A 22,467-nucleotide genomic window follows, 5' to 3' on the forward strand; every position below is an offset into this window, starting at 1 on the left:
ACCATTGATAAAATTAAGGCATCAATGCCTAGGTGGTTCTTGGGTTTAGATGACGTCAAGGCAAAAAGAGTTGACAGAACATATTATCTGCTACCATCCAGCATTGATAAGATTAAGACAAAAATACCTAGACGATTCATGCTTCTTGAGTTTAAATGTTATGTCACTCTCTAATTAGGTGTTCTTGGGTTTAGATAACGTCAAGGCAAAAAGAGTTGACAGAGCATATTATATACCAGTGTTTAGCATTGATAAGATTAAGGCAAAAATACCTAGCCAATCCATGTTTCTTCGGTTTTGATGGTGTCAAGATTAAAGGGGTTAATTTAATAGCGCATATTATCTACCAGTGTCCAGCAGTAATGAAGTTATGACAAAAAAAACCTAGGCGATCCATGATTCTTAGATGGCGTCAAGGCTAATGGCCATATTATCTATCAATGTCCAGCATTAATGAGATTAAGTTTTGGGCAAAAATACTTAGGCGATTCTTGGTTCTTTGGTTTAGATGGTGGCAAAATCCAGAGTACCGAGATGCATGCAATTCATTAAAAAAGTTTCAATTTCATTCGATTTGACAATGCTACTATATTCGTAAAAGCTTCTTGTATTCCCATGAGCATTTTAGATCCGTGTGCGGTTCTTATAAGCCAGCTAATCAACTCTAATCTAACGACCTTTGTAGTTTCATTTAATTTTTTACTCACATTGAGTTAATAACCCACTTCTGTTGTACACATATTATATCTACTTGAACTGACATCTAATATACCATTCTTTAATTAGTATTAATGTGAATAGTTAGATTAATTATAATAAATGATTTCTAGTATTAGAACATCATACTTTATTAATGTAATTCAATTATTATTATTTATCTTAATATATGCTATATGTAAGTAATGAATAACGCAAGTTTGTGAAATCAGTTTATTAATCTAAAAGTAATTTCATTTAAGCTTCTTGACCTACGGATGTTCCATTTTTAATACAACTTAAAAAATATTTATTGTCTACCATAATTTATTTCAATTTCTTTTTAATTAATACTCAGGCCTCTACTACGAGTATTAAACATAAAATGAATCAACTTTCTTACATGCTTATTCCATACTCTATTCCATAAATCTCTCTCACCTTTACTAAATATCAAAATTATATTTTCTTAACTAAGTACGTAAAGTAAAAGAAGGCAGCGAAACAGACCATCCATAATATCTTAAGCCTCATAAGAAAGAACAAATAATGAAAATCAAATTCAATTCGCATAAATGGAACCACAAACTTTTCCCAAAACAAAAACAACAATTCACAAAATAACTTTAATTCCTTTTCTGCTCGAATTGAGTTCTCTAAACCATAACTATACATCTATAGTCTACAGTCACCAATCACCAGTCAGCAGTCCTTCGCATACATTCCGCATGCATATTGTAATTCAATTATCCTTTTATACGTTTCATTTGGTTTCTGTTGCATACTTGCAGGGGCATAACACTGTTTCCACCATTTTTACTTGATTGCATTATTATTTTTATTTCCATAATTCTTTTCTCTTTTCTTGCTTGTTTTATTATAACTATTTTTTTTATTTTTATATTTTAATATATCTTGGTTTGCTCTGCATTGTCTTTTACTGTATTTTGTCGTACCCTTTTTCAATTTATACGTTTTGCTCTATTTAAGCTCCATTCATGCCATTGTCCTTTGTTTGCTTGCATGTATGCCACATCCTTGCACATATTCGTATCTGTAATTGTGGCTGTCTGCATTGGATTTGCGTTGGCTTCAATTGGAGCAGATACTCATATTCGCAGCTGCGATAAGTTTGCTTTATTAGTTTATTGTTTGCGCGACGCGGCTTATGCGCTTGTCAGACTTTTCTCAACAATGAAATCTTAAGTTTTCTTGCATAATTTATTTCTATTATTAATCCTTGTTTAGTTATCATTCCTTTCATTCCATTTTGCTGATTGCTTTAAGCTATTTATTACGTGCATCTCACACGAGATATATGAGATATTTATCATATTTTCCTTTTTTCATCCACTCAATGTTGCCTTTATTAACAATGTAATGAGATACTCTTAATGCCGTGAGTGCTATCCATCTTAGACGTCAACAATTAGCAATAGTACGTTTTGAGATGTGGAGGGTCTAATGCGATGGGTTGGAGTTTGAGTATTTTATGTGGGAATCACATATAACTCCTTTTGTTGAATTTGATGATAGCATCAATGTTAATATTCTTACAAATTAGTGTAATTTTAACAACTTTGATAACTTCTGATAAAGACTTCAGTTGGTTATAGTAAGAAACTTAATAGAGATGTTACTTTCCAGTATGTTCAACTATAATTTTGTTATTTAATTTCAAAAGAAAATCAGTGCAACTTATTTTAAAAAGTATTAAAATTAGTATTATATTTTTCTTTACCACAAAATATGTTACAACTCGCAAATAATCAAACCTTTTTCCAACAATTATATTCAATGGAAGAAAAAAAAAAAGAAAAAAAAAAGAAAAAAATTAAAAAGAGCAAAAAAATAAAAAGTTAAGCGTGCTTTATTCCAATATTCCGGGTAGTTCTATTTGAATACAGATTATAGCGAAGTCAATTATTTTGAGCACCTTTTCCCACCACATTATTTGTAGATACGATTAACTTTTCGAAATTTTGAGGATTACAGCTGTAAACAATTTACATTTATTACTCCAACGAAAAAAAAATACTAATGCCATCTAGCGCCAATTTGTTTAAGAAATTTTTACATTAATTACACAACAATTCCTCTATTAAGTGGATGGCCAACATAAAATAACTTGGAATAACTTTCAACAAAAAATTTTTATGAAATAAGTATAAAAGGAGTACTTAGGGACTTAGACTCCTAGGCCTTTATAGGGTACGAAATTAAGCATTAGAAATTAAATCATAATTTGTATACAAACCGGTAATCAAGCTTATCTTATGACGTGTGGTAAAGCGCTCCAGACTATATTAAACAAATTTTAATCGTGACAAAATGAAGAAGCTCTAAGAGGACTGGTAAAAACGTCATTGTATGTAAAATATATATATTACGGATAGAGCCCTCAATCTCTTCGATAGTATGAACACACCCCAGAATGCAGAATTGAAATCATTCAAGACTATATATTCTTTTATCATCAGTGGCAGATGTGTTGGACTTTAAAGCCTGATATTATAAAAGAACAATTTAATCTAATCAATATTACAGCTATATCTATTCAGCAATTATTGATCCGAATTATTTACCTAATTATTACATCCATAAGAGAGTAAGAGTGGTTTAGACACTAGCTCTAAGAAAAGAGTAAATCTAAAATGAAAACACAAGTCACAAATAACAATTATTGCCACCATCTAGTGGTTTATATACATGAATCTATATTTAATACTCAATACCTCAATTAACCTGTATTGACATATATTGTAGGACCTATGACCCTTTCACAAACGATTTTAAAGCTTGAATTAAGAGGAAATATAATTTTGTTAAGTGTTTCATGGGTTTGGAAGAGAATTATCTATTATGCACTACTCCAGTCTGGTGCAATGGTGCATTTGACACACTACTGCTCGCAACTAGACCGACCGAATGAAACAATCACGGAAGAGCAAACATAATGGATCATGGAAATGAGGGTTGTGTTCTCTCATGTTCTCTCTGTCTCAAATACACAGAACTTGATAGAAAACTCTTCATCGGACCGTATAATTACCATTAGTTTCGGTCTGTCTAAAATTTATTAATGGTAAAAAATTGGCTAACTGTAGATCGGGTGAAAAACACTTAATCAAGACGCCAATAAACCACAAAAGTTCTACCCCAACTTAATTAAAAAGTTTAATTAATTTTAACTGAATTAGAAGACAAAAGGTCATATATAATAATCTCTTATATATAAATGAATAAAATTAATTCTTAATCAAGAAAGTTTTTTGTTCAAAATTATATCAAAAAATAGCTAATGGTAGAAAATGTTGTTCAAAATAAAAGTTTTTACTAAAATCCATTAGCAAATGGAAACATACTCGGATAATCGAAATCATGCCAGTGTAACAAATTCTTTTTCATCAGTTTGAATTTATATCAAGCTTTAAAGAAATTTGAACTATCTCATCCTTACCGACTTTCCTAACGATTTTTAAGTTAATATTAATTCTAACTTTTATATTGCCTTTTCATACCATTTTATTTCGGATAACTCTTACAAATCAATGCCAACAATAAAGACCCCAGCATCTAATACTTTTCACAAAATTCTTTTACAAAGTTATTTGTTTATTGACCTACAACCTAATAAATATTTTATCGTAGCCACAACTCATATATCAAAATGACAGGCTCATTATACGGTATTTTTTTTTGTTCTGCTCTATCTTCACATTCAGATAAATCGATTTAGAATATATAACAATCGAGATTTTATGACGCACCAAGTGCAGCAGCTTTCCACTGACAATATTCTCACACTTGGTCCATCGTTACCAAGCTGCGACTCCGTAACGTCTGCCTCCTACCTACTGAGTATATTTGTCTATATGTTTGTGTGCATTTCACACAAATGCCAATATCAACAAAAGCAACGTAATCAATAGATTATTTACAGATATAATTCACAGATACACGCATACAAATATACTATACATCACATTCAAATTCGCATTCCCATTCCCAATCGCATGCGGATTCGGATTCGTATATGAGTCCGCATCGAAGTCTGATTTTCGCATTCATATTCATACTCGCAATAATAATCAGTAGAAAAATAAATAAAGATTTTCCTTTATGATTTATGGCGTACAAAGTCTACCGATGCGTTTTATCGCTACGATACAAAATCGCTTTTGTGATGTTACTTTTCACTTTATATCTTTTTATTTGTATTTTTATATTCATTTTAATATTGATTTATAAAGTATTCCTCCGCCATAAACAGGCTGTTGTGGTAAGGTCATGCAGTGGCAGTGTAGGCGCCCTCAATTTTTATTCCGCAACACAAAAAAAAGGCAGCAGTGAACAAAAAATGTAGTGAAAATTGCTATTGTTGTAAATATTGCAGTTACTAGGATTAATGAGTTTTTCAAGTAATCAATGCATTACAATAAGTGACGAGTTAATCAATTAAAATATTGTTGACAATTAATTTATTACTGCCATTTTTTTCTACAACAAACAAAATTTAATTAATTTTGGGTGCTTGGTAATAATTATGCTTCCACACATGTAAATAACAATTATTTTTATTAACTAATTATGCTGTAAACCATACAACTAATAAGCAAACTAACTTATATATAACAAATGCTATATTAAATATTTTCCACGTGCACTAAAACCCCTCCAAAAATGGTTTAATAACATATAATATTTCCAAAATATATTTTCAAATATTTAAATATTCAATTTCAATGTAAATATATTCAACTTCAATTTAAACATGTTCAACTTTAATTTAAATATGTTCAATTTCATTTTAAACATATCTAACATTATTTCAAAATTTCACCACTGATTTGGACTATAACAAAAATCCCACCACTTTCATTCCATTTCATTAATTTGATTTGTTCAAATTTACTCAATTCAAATTTATAAACCTTTATAAAATTATTCACCATTATTAGAATCTCCAACAAGATCACCAACAACAACAACAGCAACAGTAACTCCACCACCATTGTTGCCCAACATAACACAAACAACAAATATTTCAACTCAATCCCTACAACAGCGGCAACAACAAATAAAAACACCCACAAAACAAACACGTAATCGACAACGTATGTTGGCGAAAACTTCACCACGAAAACAGGTGGTGAATATAGCAGCTGCCATAACTGATAGTGTAACTAATATAACCTCGCAGACAACAACTACAACGACCACAACAACACCAACTATAGCTGGTAGCAAATTTTCCATTGGTCAATTAATTTGGGGTCCTGCACGTGGTTATCCTGCATGGCCGGGTAAAATTGTGAAAATGCCTGAAGACGTTTCTACTCCATCACAGAAATATGAAACAGTTTGGGTGCAATGGTTTGGTGGTGGTGGACGTTCTACTACTGAGTTAATAGCGGTCAACTCGTTACAGAGTCTTTCCGAAGGTTTAGATGCACATCATAAAGCCCAAAAGGACACAAGAAAGTGAGCAAATTATTTGTGTTGTTAGGATATCTGAATAAAAGAAATAGCAATAAGATAGGTTTTTATTATAAGATTAGTTCTAGGAATTAGGTGGTGAAATTTTTAAAGTAAGAAATTATTGTGAGGTTAGAGGAAATAGAGAGAAACATAGTAAGACATTAGGTCTGTTCCACGAGCTACTCATAGTAAAACATGAGTAAAACAGAAGTAAAATTTACACAAAAATACTTGAAAATTTGCTGGTGGAACGCGCTTGTGTATACACAGTGTTTACTCAAAGTTACTATGAGTAGCTCGTGGAACAGACCTATTATTATATGTGGTGTGTTAAAAGTAAGAAAGATTAGAGAGAATAAAGAACCTTCCAGTTAGACATTTTTATATATGGTGTATTAAGAGAAAGAGAGGTATAAAAGTTAGAGAGAGTTAAGAACAATTACTTTATTCTTTTTATTCTAATGTAAATAATATAAAAATATGTCATAGAAGCTGGTGGGTTTGCAGATAGTCATAAATATAAAAGAATAATATGCATATAAAAAAGAAGACCGGGGCATATTAATAATGTCGGTTTATCAGTGATTAGATCATCGATGTGAGTCTCAAAGAGAGATATAAAAATTAAAGAGAATAAAGAACCATTTCAATATATTGAATTTTTATGTAAATAATTTTCGAGCATCGAAGCTATTGAGATTGAAGACAGTGATAAATAATAGAGAAAAATAAGTATTTAAGGATATCGAAATATTATAATGTGTTTTTCTAAGTGTATAAGTCATTATTGTAAGTGAGGTGTCAAGAGAAGGAGAGCCATTAAAACTAAGAGGGAATATAAAACAATTTCTTTACTTTGTACTGTGATGTAAAAAAAGTTGAACTTCGATGGATTAAGGACAGTGACATTTAAAACAATATAAGAAGTATTTAAATAAGAAAACAAGGGAATATAAGTAGTATAGGTAGAGTGCAATAATACAGAGGGCAGTAACCCAGCTAAAAATATTTTAGTGAATTAGTATATGAATTTAAAAACAAAATATTTAAAAATTGGACTATATGAAAATGTTACTCTCAAGCTATAGAATTTGACATAAGGTGTATTTGTAAACATCGGTTAATAAAGGCAGGGACAGAGATTATAGTTTTGCTCGCTGTCGCAATTTTTTCCAGAAGGGTATTAAGTCAATGCCGACCTACCATTCACCTTGATTTGACATGGAATATTAGTAAATTTCAATATTCTGAGTTTTTCTTTCTACTATAGCTAGTTCTTTGAGATATCGGGCTTTGCAAAGGTTATGATATCTGAATAAAAGTAAAAGTAATTAGACAGACACACTTTAGATGTCAAATGAGTTCTAAAAAATATATAATAAAATTTTTAAATATGGTAAAATATAAATTTTTTATATAAAAAAACAACGATAATTGTTGTTAATGGTCATTGGAATAATCAATATAAAAATTGCAAACAATATTTGACGTGTAGCCTTCTTATTAATATACAGAGTTTATACCTTCAAATATCCAATATTGTGCACTAAGCTAAATCCATAGGAAATGTACCAAAAAATATTACTCAGAATATTGAAATATAACAAAATAGGTGATAAATCACAGCGTCTGAGAAATCGATATCCCCAGATCAATAAATATAAAAGTAAAAAAACAGTAAATAAATTAAAAAAAATTATCAAAATTTTAATTACGTTTGATATAAAACTTTTTTTTATTTTTATTATTGATTATTTATTATTGATTTATTACTGAATTTATTATGACTTTTTTATTAGTCGTAGGAAATTGTTATTTGATTTTATAATAATAATTAAAAAACTTGTAGTTAAATTTACTATATAAGCAGCAATCTTATTTTTGAAATTTTTAGCACAATATTTTTTTTTTATTCTTAGAATATTTTAGTTTTAGTAGTTGCAAACCTATTAAGATTTATTTTTTGATTTTAGTAACATTAGTCTAGAATACAATAAATTGATTTTTTAAAATATTTAAATACATATATATATTATTATATTTAAAAATTTATTTTATATTGATTTAATTTCTTTTCTTTTCTTTTTTGCTTTTTTCATTTCAAATCATTTACTCAACAAAATAAAAAAAAATATGCATCTCTATATATATTATATGCATTATGAAATGAATATCCGCCTGTATATATTGTACATAAATCACAAAACACCACACATATTCTCACCATACTCAACTTACCATACTCCAAACTCAAACAAACTTCAACACACACACGAATTAAACACAACAAAAGGAGCCGCAAATTAAATTCACAATTAGAACGCGCCATACAAGAAGCAATGATCGAATTGGATCGTATTTCAGCTAACTCAACACTACGCAACAATGTGGGACATAAGCAAATCCAACAACCAACATCCACTTCGAACAATAACAACAACAACACAAGTCCAAATCGTAATAAACGTGCCATCGGTACAACTATACAACGCATCATTAGCAATGGCGCTGTGCACACTACAGCTGCTACAGCCGGTTTTACAATTCTACCAGCCAACAACCATCACTCAAACAATCACAACCACAACAACAACAACAACAACAACAACAACAACGGTATTTCAACTACAACAACACTCAATCATACAGTAACACTGCAGCGCAACAAACCAATACGCATTGCGCCAGCGCCACCAAGCGGCACAACAGCGAACTCAATTGCAAACGCTAACTCAACAAGTAAAATGCTAACCACAGCTGGAAGCAAATGACCTTTGGGATCTGTTTGTGCAGCACAAGTTTCGTGGTCAACCTATACACTAGTCATTCACAATAAGTAAGACTTACTTACTTGAAAAGTGTATTATTGTGAATCGTTTTTTTTTTCTAAGTTTACACTCAACAGAAAATAATTATTAAATATATTATTTACTTATTGTAATAAAATATTACAAATAATTTTTTTCGTCTTTAAAAAATTATATAAAATAAAAACAAACAAATCGGTAGTAATACAAAAAAAAGAAGCAAAATTACAATGAAATCAAATAAATTAACTCTGAAAATAAAAAATTAATTGATTTATAAGAAAATGTCACTGTCGAATTAAATTTAAAAGGCTCGAATCTATGAACTAAATTTAAAAAATAAAATAAATTTTTCTTTGAATAATATATATATCTTTTGTAGCGTTTTCTGAATTTAACGCTTTTGTAAATTTTATTGTTGAAAATTTTTATTAATTTGTTAAATATTTTTATAAACAAATGAACAACAACAACATAATAATAATTTTAATTTGTAAATATTTTTTAATTAATTTGTAGAATTAAAATTAAACACAACAACAATAAGAAAAAAATGTTTAAGTAAAAATAAGTTCACATATATATATTTTATTGTGAGTATTAATTTATAATAAAAAACATTTATTTATAAAAATAAAAAAGATTTGTACAAATTATTGCAAAAACCACTTATATATATATCTATAAATACATAAATATATTTATATTTATATATATGTAATATTTCTAATTGTTAAATATGTACTAATTTTATTTAAAACTTTCTTGCTTGCGTTTACGATAGCAATAATTAATTTTTATTTAATTTTAAAACGTTTTATTGTTTTAAGAAATCATTTTATTAAACTTTTTTTATTTTATAATATATTTTTCTTTTTAATATATATCAAACAACATAAATGAAATAGACAATAACTTTTATAAAAACTTAACAAATAAAATATTAAATAATTTGTTATTTTATACATACAATTTTTTATTAAATTCCTTTTTGTTTATAGTTTTAATAGCAATTTTTTTTTAAATTTAAACAATGTAATTTATTTTTTATATGTTAAAAAGTGCAGTTTTTTGTCTAAATTAAATTAAATTATTAAAAAGAGTTTGAACAATACTTTTAAAATATATAAAATAATTTTATATATATTTGCATAAAATTTTTTATTAAAATTTATTTTAATTTACTAATTTCAACATTTAAATTATACTATGAAAATATTTTATAAATTGAAAAATTGTAAAAAATATATAATTTTACTAATATTTATTATTTTATGGCCAAAATTGTTTATATATCGATTGGTTTTTAAATATGTAATTGTCAGTTTCCTGAAGACGACTTTATATTAAAGCCGAAATATTTCGAATATTAGTGTAAATTAATTTAAATTGTTTTTGTTAATTTTTATTGGTAACAAAAGTTAAATTATTTAATTGTTATAATTGAATTATTAGCGCAAAATAACAGAATATATATAATTTGATAATTACATGCGGAACTACACAATAATATTTTTTTAACCTAATGACGTGTCTTTCTTTTGTTAGTAAATAAGAAAATATATACTAAATATATTAAAATCATAAAAGTATTAATTTCAACAAACATGAAACGTTATGTAAAACGAATAAAAACATTTTTTGAAACAAATTATAAATAAATTTATAAAATACAAATAAGTAATTTTTATTTAAGTAAATTTCTGGACTAACCATAAAACTGTTTTAATTAAGAACCATTTTTTTTATAGCGACATTTTCTCAGAATTAACTTGTTTTTATAAGAAATAGGTATGTTATAATAGATAAAAAGGTTTTAATTAAAAAATATGTTTTGTTATTCTATTATGAAAGTCTATTTAACAATTTTTCACTATAAACATATAGATATATAAACAATTCTATTATTTTCATTAAAATAAAAACTGCACTAATTTCCTTAACAATAAAAAAAAAATTTTTATTGTAAAATTATATTTAAAACACATCGTATAGTTATATTTTTTTTCTTTTTCGTTCTGTTATTTATGTTTAACGTGTAATATTGTTTTTGTTGCAAATTTATTAGAATTTTTTTTATTAAATATATTGTTTAGCATTTAAATTAGTCTTAAGTAGTTTTATAAAAAATAAAATATGCAAAAATAAACAAAAAACTAGAAATCAAAATGTTGCTAAAAACAATATAATATAATACAATAACATATATATTATAATGAAATAAATGAAATAAAAAAAATAAAAACATAAGTTCTTATATAAAAATATTTCAAAACAGAATTTAAATTTATAATTGTACAAAATAAGCTTAAAAATGTAACAAGCAAAAACCAAAATGTAGTAGAAAAAAATATTAATTTACTAAAAAAATTGTTTAATTTTAAATTATTACCATATAGCAACCATATATAGAATATGCAATAAAATATTCAAAAGAAAAATATAAAAACAGTTTACATTTAGTTATAAAAGTGAAAAATAAAATATTTACTTGAGTTATAGTATAAGTACAAAAAAAATATTATTTCAAATAAAAAAAATTATTTTAAATAGCCATAAAGGAATAATATTAAAAACCGAGATGTTTAAACCATGTGGCTGGCTATATAAACATAATGAAAGAAATGGATTTTTAGAATAACCAAGGAGACTTCTTGGTTTTTCTTCAGATTTTTCTTATTTAGTGAGTCTCCTCAATTATGCGTACTTAAAAGTAATCTGTTGTCATTTCAAACATCATTTTGCAGAAACGGCAAATATAGGTCTCGGAGAGAACAATTTTTCTTAGATGTGGTACTACAATTTGCAGGTTCGTTCAGAAACCCTTTTGAGAATTTTAACATATTTTCTGCTTAGTCCAAGTTGTCTCTTTTATCGTTGAGGGGTGTTTTAATCTATATCTGGTCTTAAAAAGTCGTTTAAATGTTCTTAAATTGTGATTGTGACACTGAATAAGTTTCTGAGTTCTGACAAAGTGTAAGACCACTAAGACCATTTGGTTATTAGACTTTATATTGATAGTTGCTCAATATTTGTTTCCTCTCAGACTTTCACGAGCATTAATTCACGAAAATTAAGAAAGGTAGATCATTGTATGTCTATCATAGTGTTACCATCCTAAATTTTTGAACTGTATGTCAGACTTTGGAACTCCCAAACAGAATGAATTGAAAGATTGTAAGTGAGGGAATGAAGATTATAGTACACATGCCATAATATTATCATCCTTTAGTTGCGTCCTATATATCTACGAGATTTATGAACTCAGAAGAGCATTGATATGAGAGAATGAATATCTATAATATTCCGTATGCCGGTATATCGAATTTGTAAACCCTTATTTATTTAAGTTAAAATTTCTGTACCTTTTTCTATTCGTTTTAAGTTTTTAAAATTTCGCACTTCTGTTTAATAAAAACATTATTTATTTTTAAAAAATAGTTTGTTAAATTTTAATAATATTCAAAAATGATTTCGCTCTGAAAACTTTATTTTTCTATCATAAAAAAATAAAAATTTTAATTATTAACTACTAAGTTATTAAACAATTTGTATGATGCGATACAATTGCCCTATATATTATATAAAATAGACTTTAAACTGTCAAATTAATTTTTAATAGATCACTTTCTAGGATGGTAACTCATGAGTGTTTCAATTTCTATATGCATAGTCTAAATTTTAAAACTTAATATCTCAAAGACCGTAATACTCTTATAGCATATTTTTGTACTTCATTCAATGCAAACTCACTATACTATAGTGACTATACTATAGTTACTATAACTCAAGGCAAAGTATTTTAAAAGTCATTTTTACTAAAGAAAATAATACTTAAAAAGCAAATAGAACAAATAAAATTTAGTTTTTTAAAATTTACATATACATATACACATATATTGAATACACATAAACACACATGTATTATTTATTTATGATTGCAAGATTACTAAAAAAAATTTAATCCAAATATCTTTTATTAAAAATTAATAATGTGTATTTCACACAAAATATATACAAAAGAAAAAATACAACAAAAATTATAAATACGAATATGTATGCATTAAAACTATTATATGGAAAATATAAATAAACATATAAAATATTCTGAAACGTAAAAAAGTCATTGATTTATTTTGAATTTATGATAATGTATTATAGTATATAAAAAACAAGGTAAGTAATATTTATTTATCAAGTATATAATGTATTTATAAAAGGTCATTCATTTCCTTTGCCGACACTTACCGGAAAATGTATTCAGTTTAGGAACTACATTCTTCAAGTGTCTATCCGATATAGCAGACAGAGAGATTAAAAACATTTCCCGTTTCATCAAAAAGTTAAAATTGATTCCCGTTAAAAAGCAAACGAATTTTTATCTTAAGTTAAATTACTATGACAATTAATCCAATTGTCCAGACAATGTAGACCCTTAATACCTATGTTCTACTACTACTTGTGAACCCACTACTTCACATTTAATTAAGTAACTTATGCGTAAAGGAGTTATAGTAGCTACTTTATTGTTAATTAATTATTAAACAAAGCACTAGACATTTACTTTTTAGAATTACGAAAATAGCTGGGGCACTCCAGCTAAATAACTGGGGCACTCCATTCTAATGCTACAACTTTAGCATTAGAATGAACCCATCTTAAAGACATATATGAACAGTGTGTTTTACGAGATAAGCTACTACTGACACCTACCACCGATGCTTATATGTGTTATATATATACTTTAACCAGAGCTTTGAACTAAAATCCCGACATTTTTATATAATTGCACTGAACTGCTGGGTTGGGGAAATTTATTTTAGAAAACTATACAGTTCACAGCCATGATCTTAACCGATGTTCCTTGAAGATTTGAAATGAACTGCTTCAAAAGAATTAATAAATTGTATTCAAACTTTGTTTAAATTTTATTATTTATTATTCATTAATTATTTTTTATCAGATTCGTCATAGTTAAAAATCTGTGGTGAAAACTGCGGAGAAACTTAAGAAAAAACTAGGCATCTACTTAGCTTACCAATAGAAGTTATAACTAATATAGTGGTTTCTTGCTGTGACCCGTAAAAACTTACATATATATCAGAAACCATATAAGTATATAAATACATGGGCTAGGACGTAATTGTGTGTAGAGATGAGAACGTGGGTGGATCTTGTCGTAGCTTGTATAAACTCTCACTAAATTTTCAATAGACACACTCTTAGGCTGAGTGTGTTCCTGTTAAAAATATTGTAGACATTGAAATATAAATGGTAAAACATCTATTTTATAGCACACAGCTTTTGGCAAAAGCAGATTGATTGATAGACAATTATATCTCAAATTCTAGCACAGCAGTGTCTGTCGCTAAGATTAATAACAACCTGCATTTTATTACGGTCTCAACATTGTGACATAATTTACAAATAGTAAAGAAGTACAAAAGGCTTGCAGTCCTTCATATTGATTCAGTATCCTCTTTGAGACTATGGTTTCAAAGCAACAAAGTTCTCAATAGGCCTCCGCCTGATATTTATATAGGTAAGAAAAGCGCCATCATCGTTTCGCAAGAATCGTTCTAGTGCAATTGAGATCAAGGTTAGCTATGTGCTAAACATTTACTTGTCACGCATAAATATGTGACTTCAGGATATTGTTATGTGCTAAATAGTTACCTGTCACTCATAAATGTGTGATATAATCTGGTCTTCATCATTAAGCAAGAGCTGTCTTAGCACAATTGACATCAGGATATGGCCATTTGCTAGACTGTTACTTGAAACACATAAATTTGTAACATAAAAGCTCAACTAATCATAACGTTGTCTATCTATTCTCATACCTTAAAGCAAACACTACTTATACAGTTAAATTCTATAGGTTATTGGCTCCGACCTATTAACGTTGTTAAGTTACTTCCCCTCGAAGTGATTTTACTTTCTCTTCTCACTCAACTTTAATAGAATAGCATCCTAATCCACAGGTTCCTATACATTTAAACCCTATTGCTCATTATCTCCGACATATTGAGGTTGCCAGTTTACTTCATCTCAAAGCTAATTTTCTACTTCTTCTCACTCAACCTTAACGTAATCGCATCCCGCTCATTGAGAATTAAATATTTAGATTCATGTACTGTTTAATACCAAATCGAATTACTATATTATGTTAACAATAACAGGTACAGACTATAACAACATCAATTATAATTAACACAAAAATTTTATTTTTAATTTTTTATTTATACATATCAGATTTTACATTTTATTTTTATAGAATTGAAATAACTAAAATTTTGCGTACATACAAATTAATTTAAAATGATATAATGATAATCAATTATAATAATAATAATAGTTTACGATTACATATTATAAGCAAATTTAATGAAAAGTTAACTAAGAACTAAACATGAAATCATCAGTTGGTTTTTATTAAAAATAAAATTTCACAATTCTTACATTGTTTTAAGAATTTAATATAGAAAACTTTTAATATATTAAACTATTCATTTACAAATATGTATATTTTAAATTATACATTTTCATAAAATTTTTACATTTGACAATTGTTTTTTTTGTTTTGTTTTTAACTTAAGACGGGCCTGGTAAAAATATATATTTATTTATTTAATTTTATATATGTATATATATATATATATAAATTTTATTTTAACAACAAAATTGAAAAAATTCTTTATCATCATAAAATCTTAAAAAAAATTCACTCAAAATAAGTAATATTATTTATATTTTTTAATTTTCTTGAATTCCATAGCTTGTAAAAATAGTTGTAAATCAACAGCTTGTATTTGCCCATCGATATCTTAAAAATAAAAAAGTTTTTTTTATGAATAAGAAATTGTATAATTTTACAATTAACTTTAAACTTAAAACTAATACATCATTGTTTCTAGAAGTGATTTTAATATGCTATACAATCAAATCTTTTATAGCAAATTGATGGGGATTTTAATTTAAAGCAAATCATAAAGTTGTCTTTTTAAAAATTTTAAATATTTTAATTTCCGTTACAAAATAGATATTGCGGTAAGTTTAGCAATAATTTTATTTTTTAAAATTGTTTTTTCTTTTTTGGTAATTTATTTAGTTACAACGGTGTTAATATATTTTTAATTTTTTAAATAATTTAAATTTTTCATCAAGACTTTATTAAAAATTAAAAAATTGTTTTTATGTTTGCTATTTTAAATACAAAATATATATGAGCTGTTTGCACACTTTTTACAAAAAATTGTAACAATATTTTTATAATTTTAATTATAATTATAAATATATATGTATATAAAAATAATTATAAGTATTAAATTTTAAGTATATTTAAGACGATTTGGTTATGCTATATTTGCTTTCAATTTTCTTTCATATTATTACGATTAAAATGAAATTTATGAGACTGAAGCACTTTTAAGTAAATGAGCAACAAACAATTTCTAAAACTCCATAGACATTATAAACATTAATTGGTTTTTATATTAAAAAAAGAAAAAAAACTCAACAGCTACACTGGGTGCTAAATAAAACAGGAACAAAATTATATAGGAAAACATATGGTTAGGTAAACATACTGATATATATGTTATATAAATATATATAAAATTACTGATTTAAAACTGACTGATATGCTTAAAATTTGAATAACTTTGTTTAAATTATAAATAAATTGAAATTATTTTTTGTTGTTAAATTTGCAACATAAAACTGAATAAATGTAATTTAAAACATTGAAACATTTAATCAATGATTTTTTTTATAATTAGTAAAATATATTGTTAATAAGTAACTAGTTTATTTAGCTTCTTATAACAGAAGGACAAACATAGAGAAAAATATATAGTAGTATATAGTAGTATTTTACTGAATTAAATTATGATGAAGTTAAAAGATATTGAAATGTCCATAAAAAATGATACATAAAAAAGCTAACATAGAATATAAAATATATTATTAGCTTACAATATACTTTAATAATTTTTTTTATAAATATACTGTTTTGGATATTTTTTAAGTAGCAGCTGTTTTAAGTTTGTCTTCACAGACCGAATTTTATGTCTGTTTAATAATTATCAAATATTATTAATGTTCTGTTGGTGTTCTAACAAACATCAAATTTTCTAATTATTACTCTATTATTGTTATAATTGTCTCGTTAGTTGTTGTTGTTGCTGCTGTGATAACCTTTGAACTTCTTAGCAGTAACCAAATCGTGCTAAATCTCATCTGGATAAACTATGAGAACGCTCACGGCTGCTACTACCTGATGAGGTATTTTGTTTAGTGTTACCAAGATCACCGATACGTTGATGAGGTGGAAGTTTTTCGAAAAATGGATGCCTCAAGGCTTCACCTATTAAAGAGAATAAGAAAATATAAATATAAATTAGTTTTTAATTATAAAAAAAATTTTGAATCATTCGAAAGATAGTGATATCTTCTTTTCTATATTCAAAACGAATTTATTATATATAATATTTAAATAGTTTATTACGTTCATTAATTCTATCATAGTTTAGGCAATACTGGTCTTTTATTAATATGTGAGATTACGCGCTGCGATCTAGAGTTCTTTTATCTAGAGTACTCTCTTTAGAGATTCAGAATATTATTTTAACTTCAAATATATTTTGATAAATTGCGGTATTAAACTTACTTGAACCTACTTTCAAACTATTATTTTTACAAAATCAAGCTGTACTGAAATGATTCCTTTGACACATTTAACATAAATACTTACTGTATTTTAGGAATGTACTAAGCCTACCTTTCAAAATAGTTGAAAACATTAACTTTATTTACACAATATAAAGAAAAACAGTTCTCAGGTACGAGAAATTTTATTTTAAATATTAAATAATTATTAATTGTAATTAAATTAAAAAATTAAACAAATTTTTTTTATAATTATTATTCATTCAATTAAAAATAATATAGCTTCATTAAGGAACCATTTCAGTTGTTCAATATGTTAAAAAATACATACAAAATAAGACGAATTTTATAGAAACACTTGTTTATATTATTATAGGACTAACATAAAAAAAGTTATGTTATTAAGTACTCAATAAATACATGAATACGATTATTAAATACTGTAATATTATTAAAAACACTTAAATACTTTTTTTTAGTACTTTTAGCATGAGAACATAAACACTTACCTAAAGTAACACGTTGGGATGGCTCATATTCAAGCATTTTTTTAATTAAGTCGAAGAGTTCACAATGATCCTCAGTATCACTCATTTGATATCTGAATAATGGCTTACAATGATCGCGAACGTAACGTCCAGCTGATGACTTTTCATCCCAATCCAACTTACCGTGGTAGAAATATTTAGTTTTAGTTTTGCTGTAAAGAGTATGGTTACTACAAATTAATCAAATTTCATGAAGTAAACTGCGCGTAAATAATTGTAAGCGTGTTTTGCTTTGCATTACCGTGCCATCCTATAAGGAATTTGTCCAAGTATGCGCTCCATCATGGCAAGATGTTCGCGATTTTCATGAGTTTGAAATAGTGTAATACCCAAATACAGTTCAAATAGAATGCAACTATTAAAATAAAATTTTATTATTCAAAAAATAATATAAAATAAATAAATAAAATAAACTTACCCAATAGACCAAACATCACAAGGTTGTGACCAACCTAATTCTAAGATAACTTCTGGTGCACGATAATGACGTGTTGAAACAATTGTGCTGTGATGTTCATGATCAAATGTAGCTGAACCAAAATCAATAAGGCGGACATCAGTGTTTTTGACACGTCGCACTTCACAATTCTATTGTAAGATAAAAAAAAATTTATTTTTTAATTAATTTAAAATTAAATACAAATTTTTTTTTTCTATAATAATACTTACTAGCTTATGATTATAGTGTGTTGCATACTCTGAGTCAACGAAAAGTATATTTTCTGGCTTAAGATCGGTATGTGTCAAATGATTGTCATGTAAAAATTTGACCGCATAACATAATTGATAGGCCATGTGCCGTACTTGCTCCAATGGATACGGTTCATAGTTGTTCTCACGCTAACATAAAGAATATTTAGATATTAATTTTTAATATGAATGAGTAAAGTATTTCAAAAAAAAAACTTACCAAGAAATCGAAAACACTCAAGCCCAACATTTCAAAAACGATGCACATGTGGCCGTGATAGTCAAACCAATCAACCATTTTAACACATAAACTGAAAGTAAATAATAAAGAAAAAGAAATTAGTTTGCAATTAATTATAATATCATTTTTTTTTTTGATACGACATAATTTATAAATATTTTTAGAAGAATTAATAATTATTTACACTAACAGAGAATTGTTATTAGCATCGAATAAAAAAAAAATTTTTATTATTAGGACTCATAATCACTGAGTGTTATTGATCCGAAAAGGGTATACAAGTATAGATATATTGTTGGAATATTTTATATTATTATTGCCAACAAAATTTCTATAGTTCATTCCAATCTTAAAATTGTCAACGTTTTGAATTATTCTAACTTCTATATAGGGATAGGATTTGGTTTAAAAATTATTATTTAATACTTACTGATCACAATGTGGATCCTTCTGTGATATTCTCTCTAAAACATTAGTTTCGAGTTTAGCGGCTTCACGATATTTTTCCACATTTTTAATAATTTTTAATGCCATACAGTAATCTCTGCAAAGGTAGAAAAAAAATGTTATTTTTAATATTAAAAACCACATATTATGTATTAAATATAAAATAAAAATGTTTTTCATTTATTTATTATTATTATTTTTTTTATTATTTTTATTATTTTATATATATACTCACTTATAATATATATTTTATATAGATTATATATATATTTTATACATATTATATATATTATGTTATATATTATATACATTTTATATTTTCTTTCAATAATGTTTTATTATAATTACCAGATTATTATTAGATTATAATTATTATTATATATAATTCTATATTAGTAAGTTTTATTCATAAAATTTGATTCTATATGCATATAGAATATTGTTTATTAAATTAATATGGAAGACCATAAGTTGATGAAAGAGAAAAGGTAGACAATAGAACATAGGAAGCGCTCAATCTTTTCTTTATACTCCAGCATGTTTAGTTCCCTTTGAAATTGAATAATTGTTATATTTATTACAGTTATTACTTTATATATTTTATTTTTTATTATATTATACATGATACTACATTATATTATATATAATATTATATTATATTATATCATATATAATATTATATTAGATTATATCATATATAATATTATATTATATTATAACATATATAATATCATATTATATTAAATTATATTATGTATTTAATTAATCGTAATTAAAGCTAATTTTATAGATGTTTAATTAAACATACCTTTCCATGTCCTTCACTTTCACGACACGCCCAAAGGTACCCTCGCCCAAAGTTGCCATAATCTTATCTGAAAATTCGTAAGAAAGACAAATTTGTAGTCCAGATATAAACATATTTTGTAACTCATAATTTTAAAACTAATGCTAATTTTGTAATATGAAAATATTTTTAGTACTCATATAAATCATTTATTTTTTTTAATTTCTGATCAAAGTGTATTGAACGAAAAATTTTTAATTTAATTAAGAAACGCCCGAGTTTTTGTGACAAAAATTACAAAATTTAAATATAAAAATTAAAAACAAAATATCAAAAAAAAATTTTAAATTTGAATTTCAATTTTAGAATTATCGAAAAAAATATATAAACTGATATTATAATTAAGCTTTAAATAAATAGTTACGATTGTTAAATGATAAGTCCGACATAAAAATTAATAATTAAAAACAATGTGTACTCCTCCCTCCTCTTCAGACTGAAAAATTCGCTTATAAGCATTTTTCAATATGATGAAGATAGAAATTTTAGTTATAAAATTAGATTTTTGGTTTTGTTTTTAATTATTTTTTAGCGCGTACCGAAAATAGAAAGTTAAAAACTAAATAAAAATTCTACTAAAAAATTTTTAAATTAACAAACTAAGAAAATGGAAAGTAAAACAAAAAGTTGTCACGAACATCTATGATGCAATATGTCGCCGGCGTGATATATTAAATGCCCATCTGTATCGTCTTGAATGATCGGCTTTGCTGTCTGTTTATGTTCAAGTGAATAAACGAGACGAATTGGTAACGGTCAATATATAGCGGAAGATTCAGATGTAGCAGCAAACGTTGGATGTGGTGTTTGACGAAGCAGTAGCAGTAGCAGGTGCAGGAACAGGAACAGGAACAGGAACAGTAGCAGCAGTTGGTGGTGACAGGAACAGCAGCAGCAGACAGAAGCAGCATACAGGAGCAGGTACAGGAACAGTGGCAGTTGCAGTTGCGTTGAAGTCGATTGGTTGAAGGTATTTGTAGATAGCACGGTATGATTTGGGTACAGTCATGGTTGTATTTGTAAGAAAGAGAGAAAAAGAAAAAAGAAAGAGAAAAAAGAAAAATACCATTTTCAGGCAAAAAAACAGCATAACCAACAGCATAGTCAATTCAATTCAAATTCCCAATTGTTTGTCGTTCACAAGATGTAATTCATTAACAGCAATCAGCAACAGCATTACAATAATATCATATGTAGCGAAATTGCAGTTGTAGTAGCAGCAACAGCAGCAGCAGGAATCCAACGTTGCACCACACCATCCAAAAAAACAGCATACAATTTTACAGGAACAACATCATAAAATACAGCAAAGCCATTTAATTCCATTTTCAGCAACATCATCACCACCAATCACCAATATCACCCAATACATCAATTTCATCATTGTGATAACCATCATCATCATCAATCATAATCAGAAAAAAACACGAGAAAAATACGTATCGTTTTTTCGATAAGAAAATTAGTTCGGACAAATTTTTTGTTGTTTGGTTTTTTACAAAAAAATTTGTACATATTTTTTTTTTTTTTTGTATAAATAAATTATTAAATAATATGTTATTTTGTTCATACAAAAACACTAAATATTAGTTCAACCAAAAAATATTGAGTTTTCAAATAAAACATATAAAACAAATAAATATTATTTTTATTTTTTTATTTTTTAAGTGCATAATTATTTGGATTTCGTTAAGATAGTCAAATATAAGAGAGCAGGGGGAAGGAACTATAGCAAGTGTGTTAATATTTAACGAAAATATAATTATTGTAAACTTTTATTAAGAAAAAAATTGTTGTATATAATAATTTATTAGCAAATATTAAATAGTAATATATAATATATGATTATAAATTTAGTTTATAATGTAGGGAAATTACTGTAACTGTTATTTAAAAGATAATAATAATTTATAGATAATATTTTATTATTATCGAGTAACGAGTACAGATATATAAATTGTAATCTAAAAAGGAGAAATAAAAATAAATATATATTTTTTTACTTGAAAAATAAAATATATATTATAATGTTATTATAAA

General features: G+C 26.2%; 2 protein-coding genes across 3 annotated transcripts in view; one reads left to right on the forward strand and one right to left on the reverse strand.

Annotated features, from left to right (window-relative positions):
* The window catches only part of LOC119683514 (putative uncharacterized protein DDB_G0271606), a 280,084-nt gene extending 271,018 nt beyond the window's left edge, over positions 1–9,066 (forward strand). Inside the window, exons 6-7 of the mRNA XM_038097218.1 lie at positions 5,658–6,180; positions 8,471–9,066. Coding sequence (XP_037953146.1) covers positions 5,658–6,180; positions 8,471–8,948 — 1,001 coding nt within the window. The 3' untranslated portion in view covers positions 8,949–9,066. The remainder of the gene's footprint in view (positions 1–5,657; positions 6,181–8,470) is intronic.
* Positions 9,067–15,689: 6,623 nt separating this feature from the next.
* The window catches only part of LOC119683515 (platelet binding protein GspB-like), a 40,700-nt gene continuing 33,922 nt past the window's right edge, over positions 15,690–22,467 (reverse strand). Inside the window, exons 2-11 of one of the 2 annotated variants that reach the window (XM_038097219.1) lie at positions 21,066–21,141; positions 20,389–20,455; positions 19,564–19,677; positions 19,113–19,203; positions 18,872–19,042; positions 18,621–18,790; positions 18,444–18,557; positions 18,164–18,354; positions 17,263–17,352; positions 15,690–15,810 (exon numbers count right to left, since the gene is read on the reverse strand). In XM_038097219.1, coding sequence (XP_037953147.1) covers positions 15,728–15,810; positions 17,263–17,352; positions 18,164–18,354; positions 18,444–18,557; positions 18,621–18,790; positions 18,872–19,042; positions 19,113–19,203; positions 19,564–19,677; positions 20,389–20,455; positions 21,066–21,141 — 1,167 coding nt within the window. In that variant the 3' untranslated portion in view covers positions 15,690–15,727. Of the gene's footprint in view, positions 15,811–16,815; positions 17,353–18,163; positions 18,373–18,443; positions 18,558–18,620; positions 18,791–18,871; positions 19,043–19,112; positions 19,204–19,563; positions 19,678–20,388; positions 20,456–21,065; positions 21,142–22,467 lie in introns of those variants that run through there. The other variant, XM_038097220.1, reaches the window with a different exon arrangement.

Source organism: Teleopsis dalmanni, chromosome 2 (assembly GCF_002237135.1).
Source record: "Teleopsis dalmanni isolate 2A chromosome 2, ASM223713v2, whole genome shotgun sequence".
In the NCBI taxonomy this organism is placed as follows: Eukaryota; Metazoa; Arthropoda; class Insecta; order Diptera; family Diopsidae; genus Teleopsis; species Teleopsis dalmanni.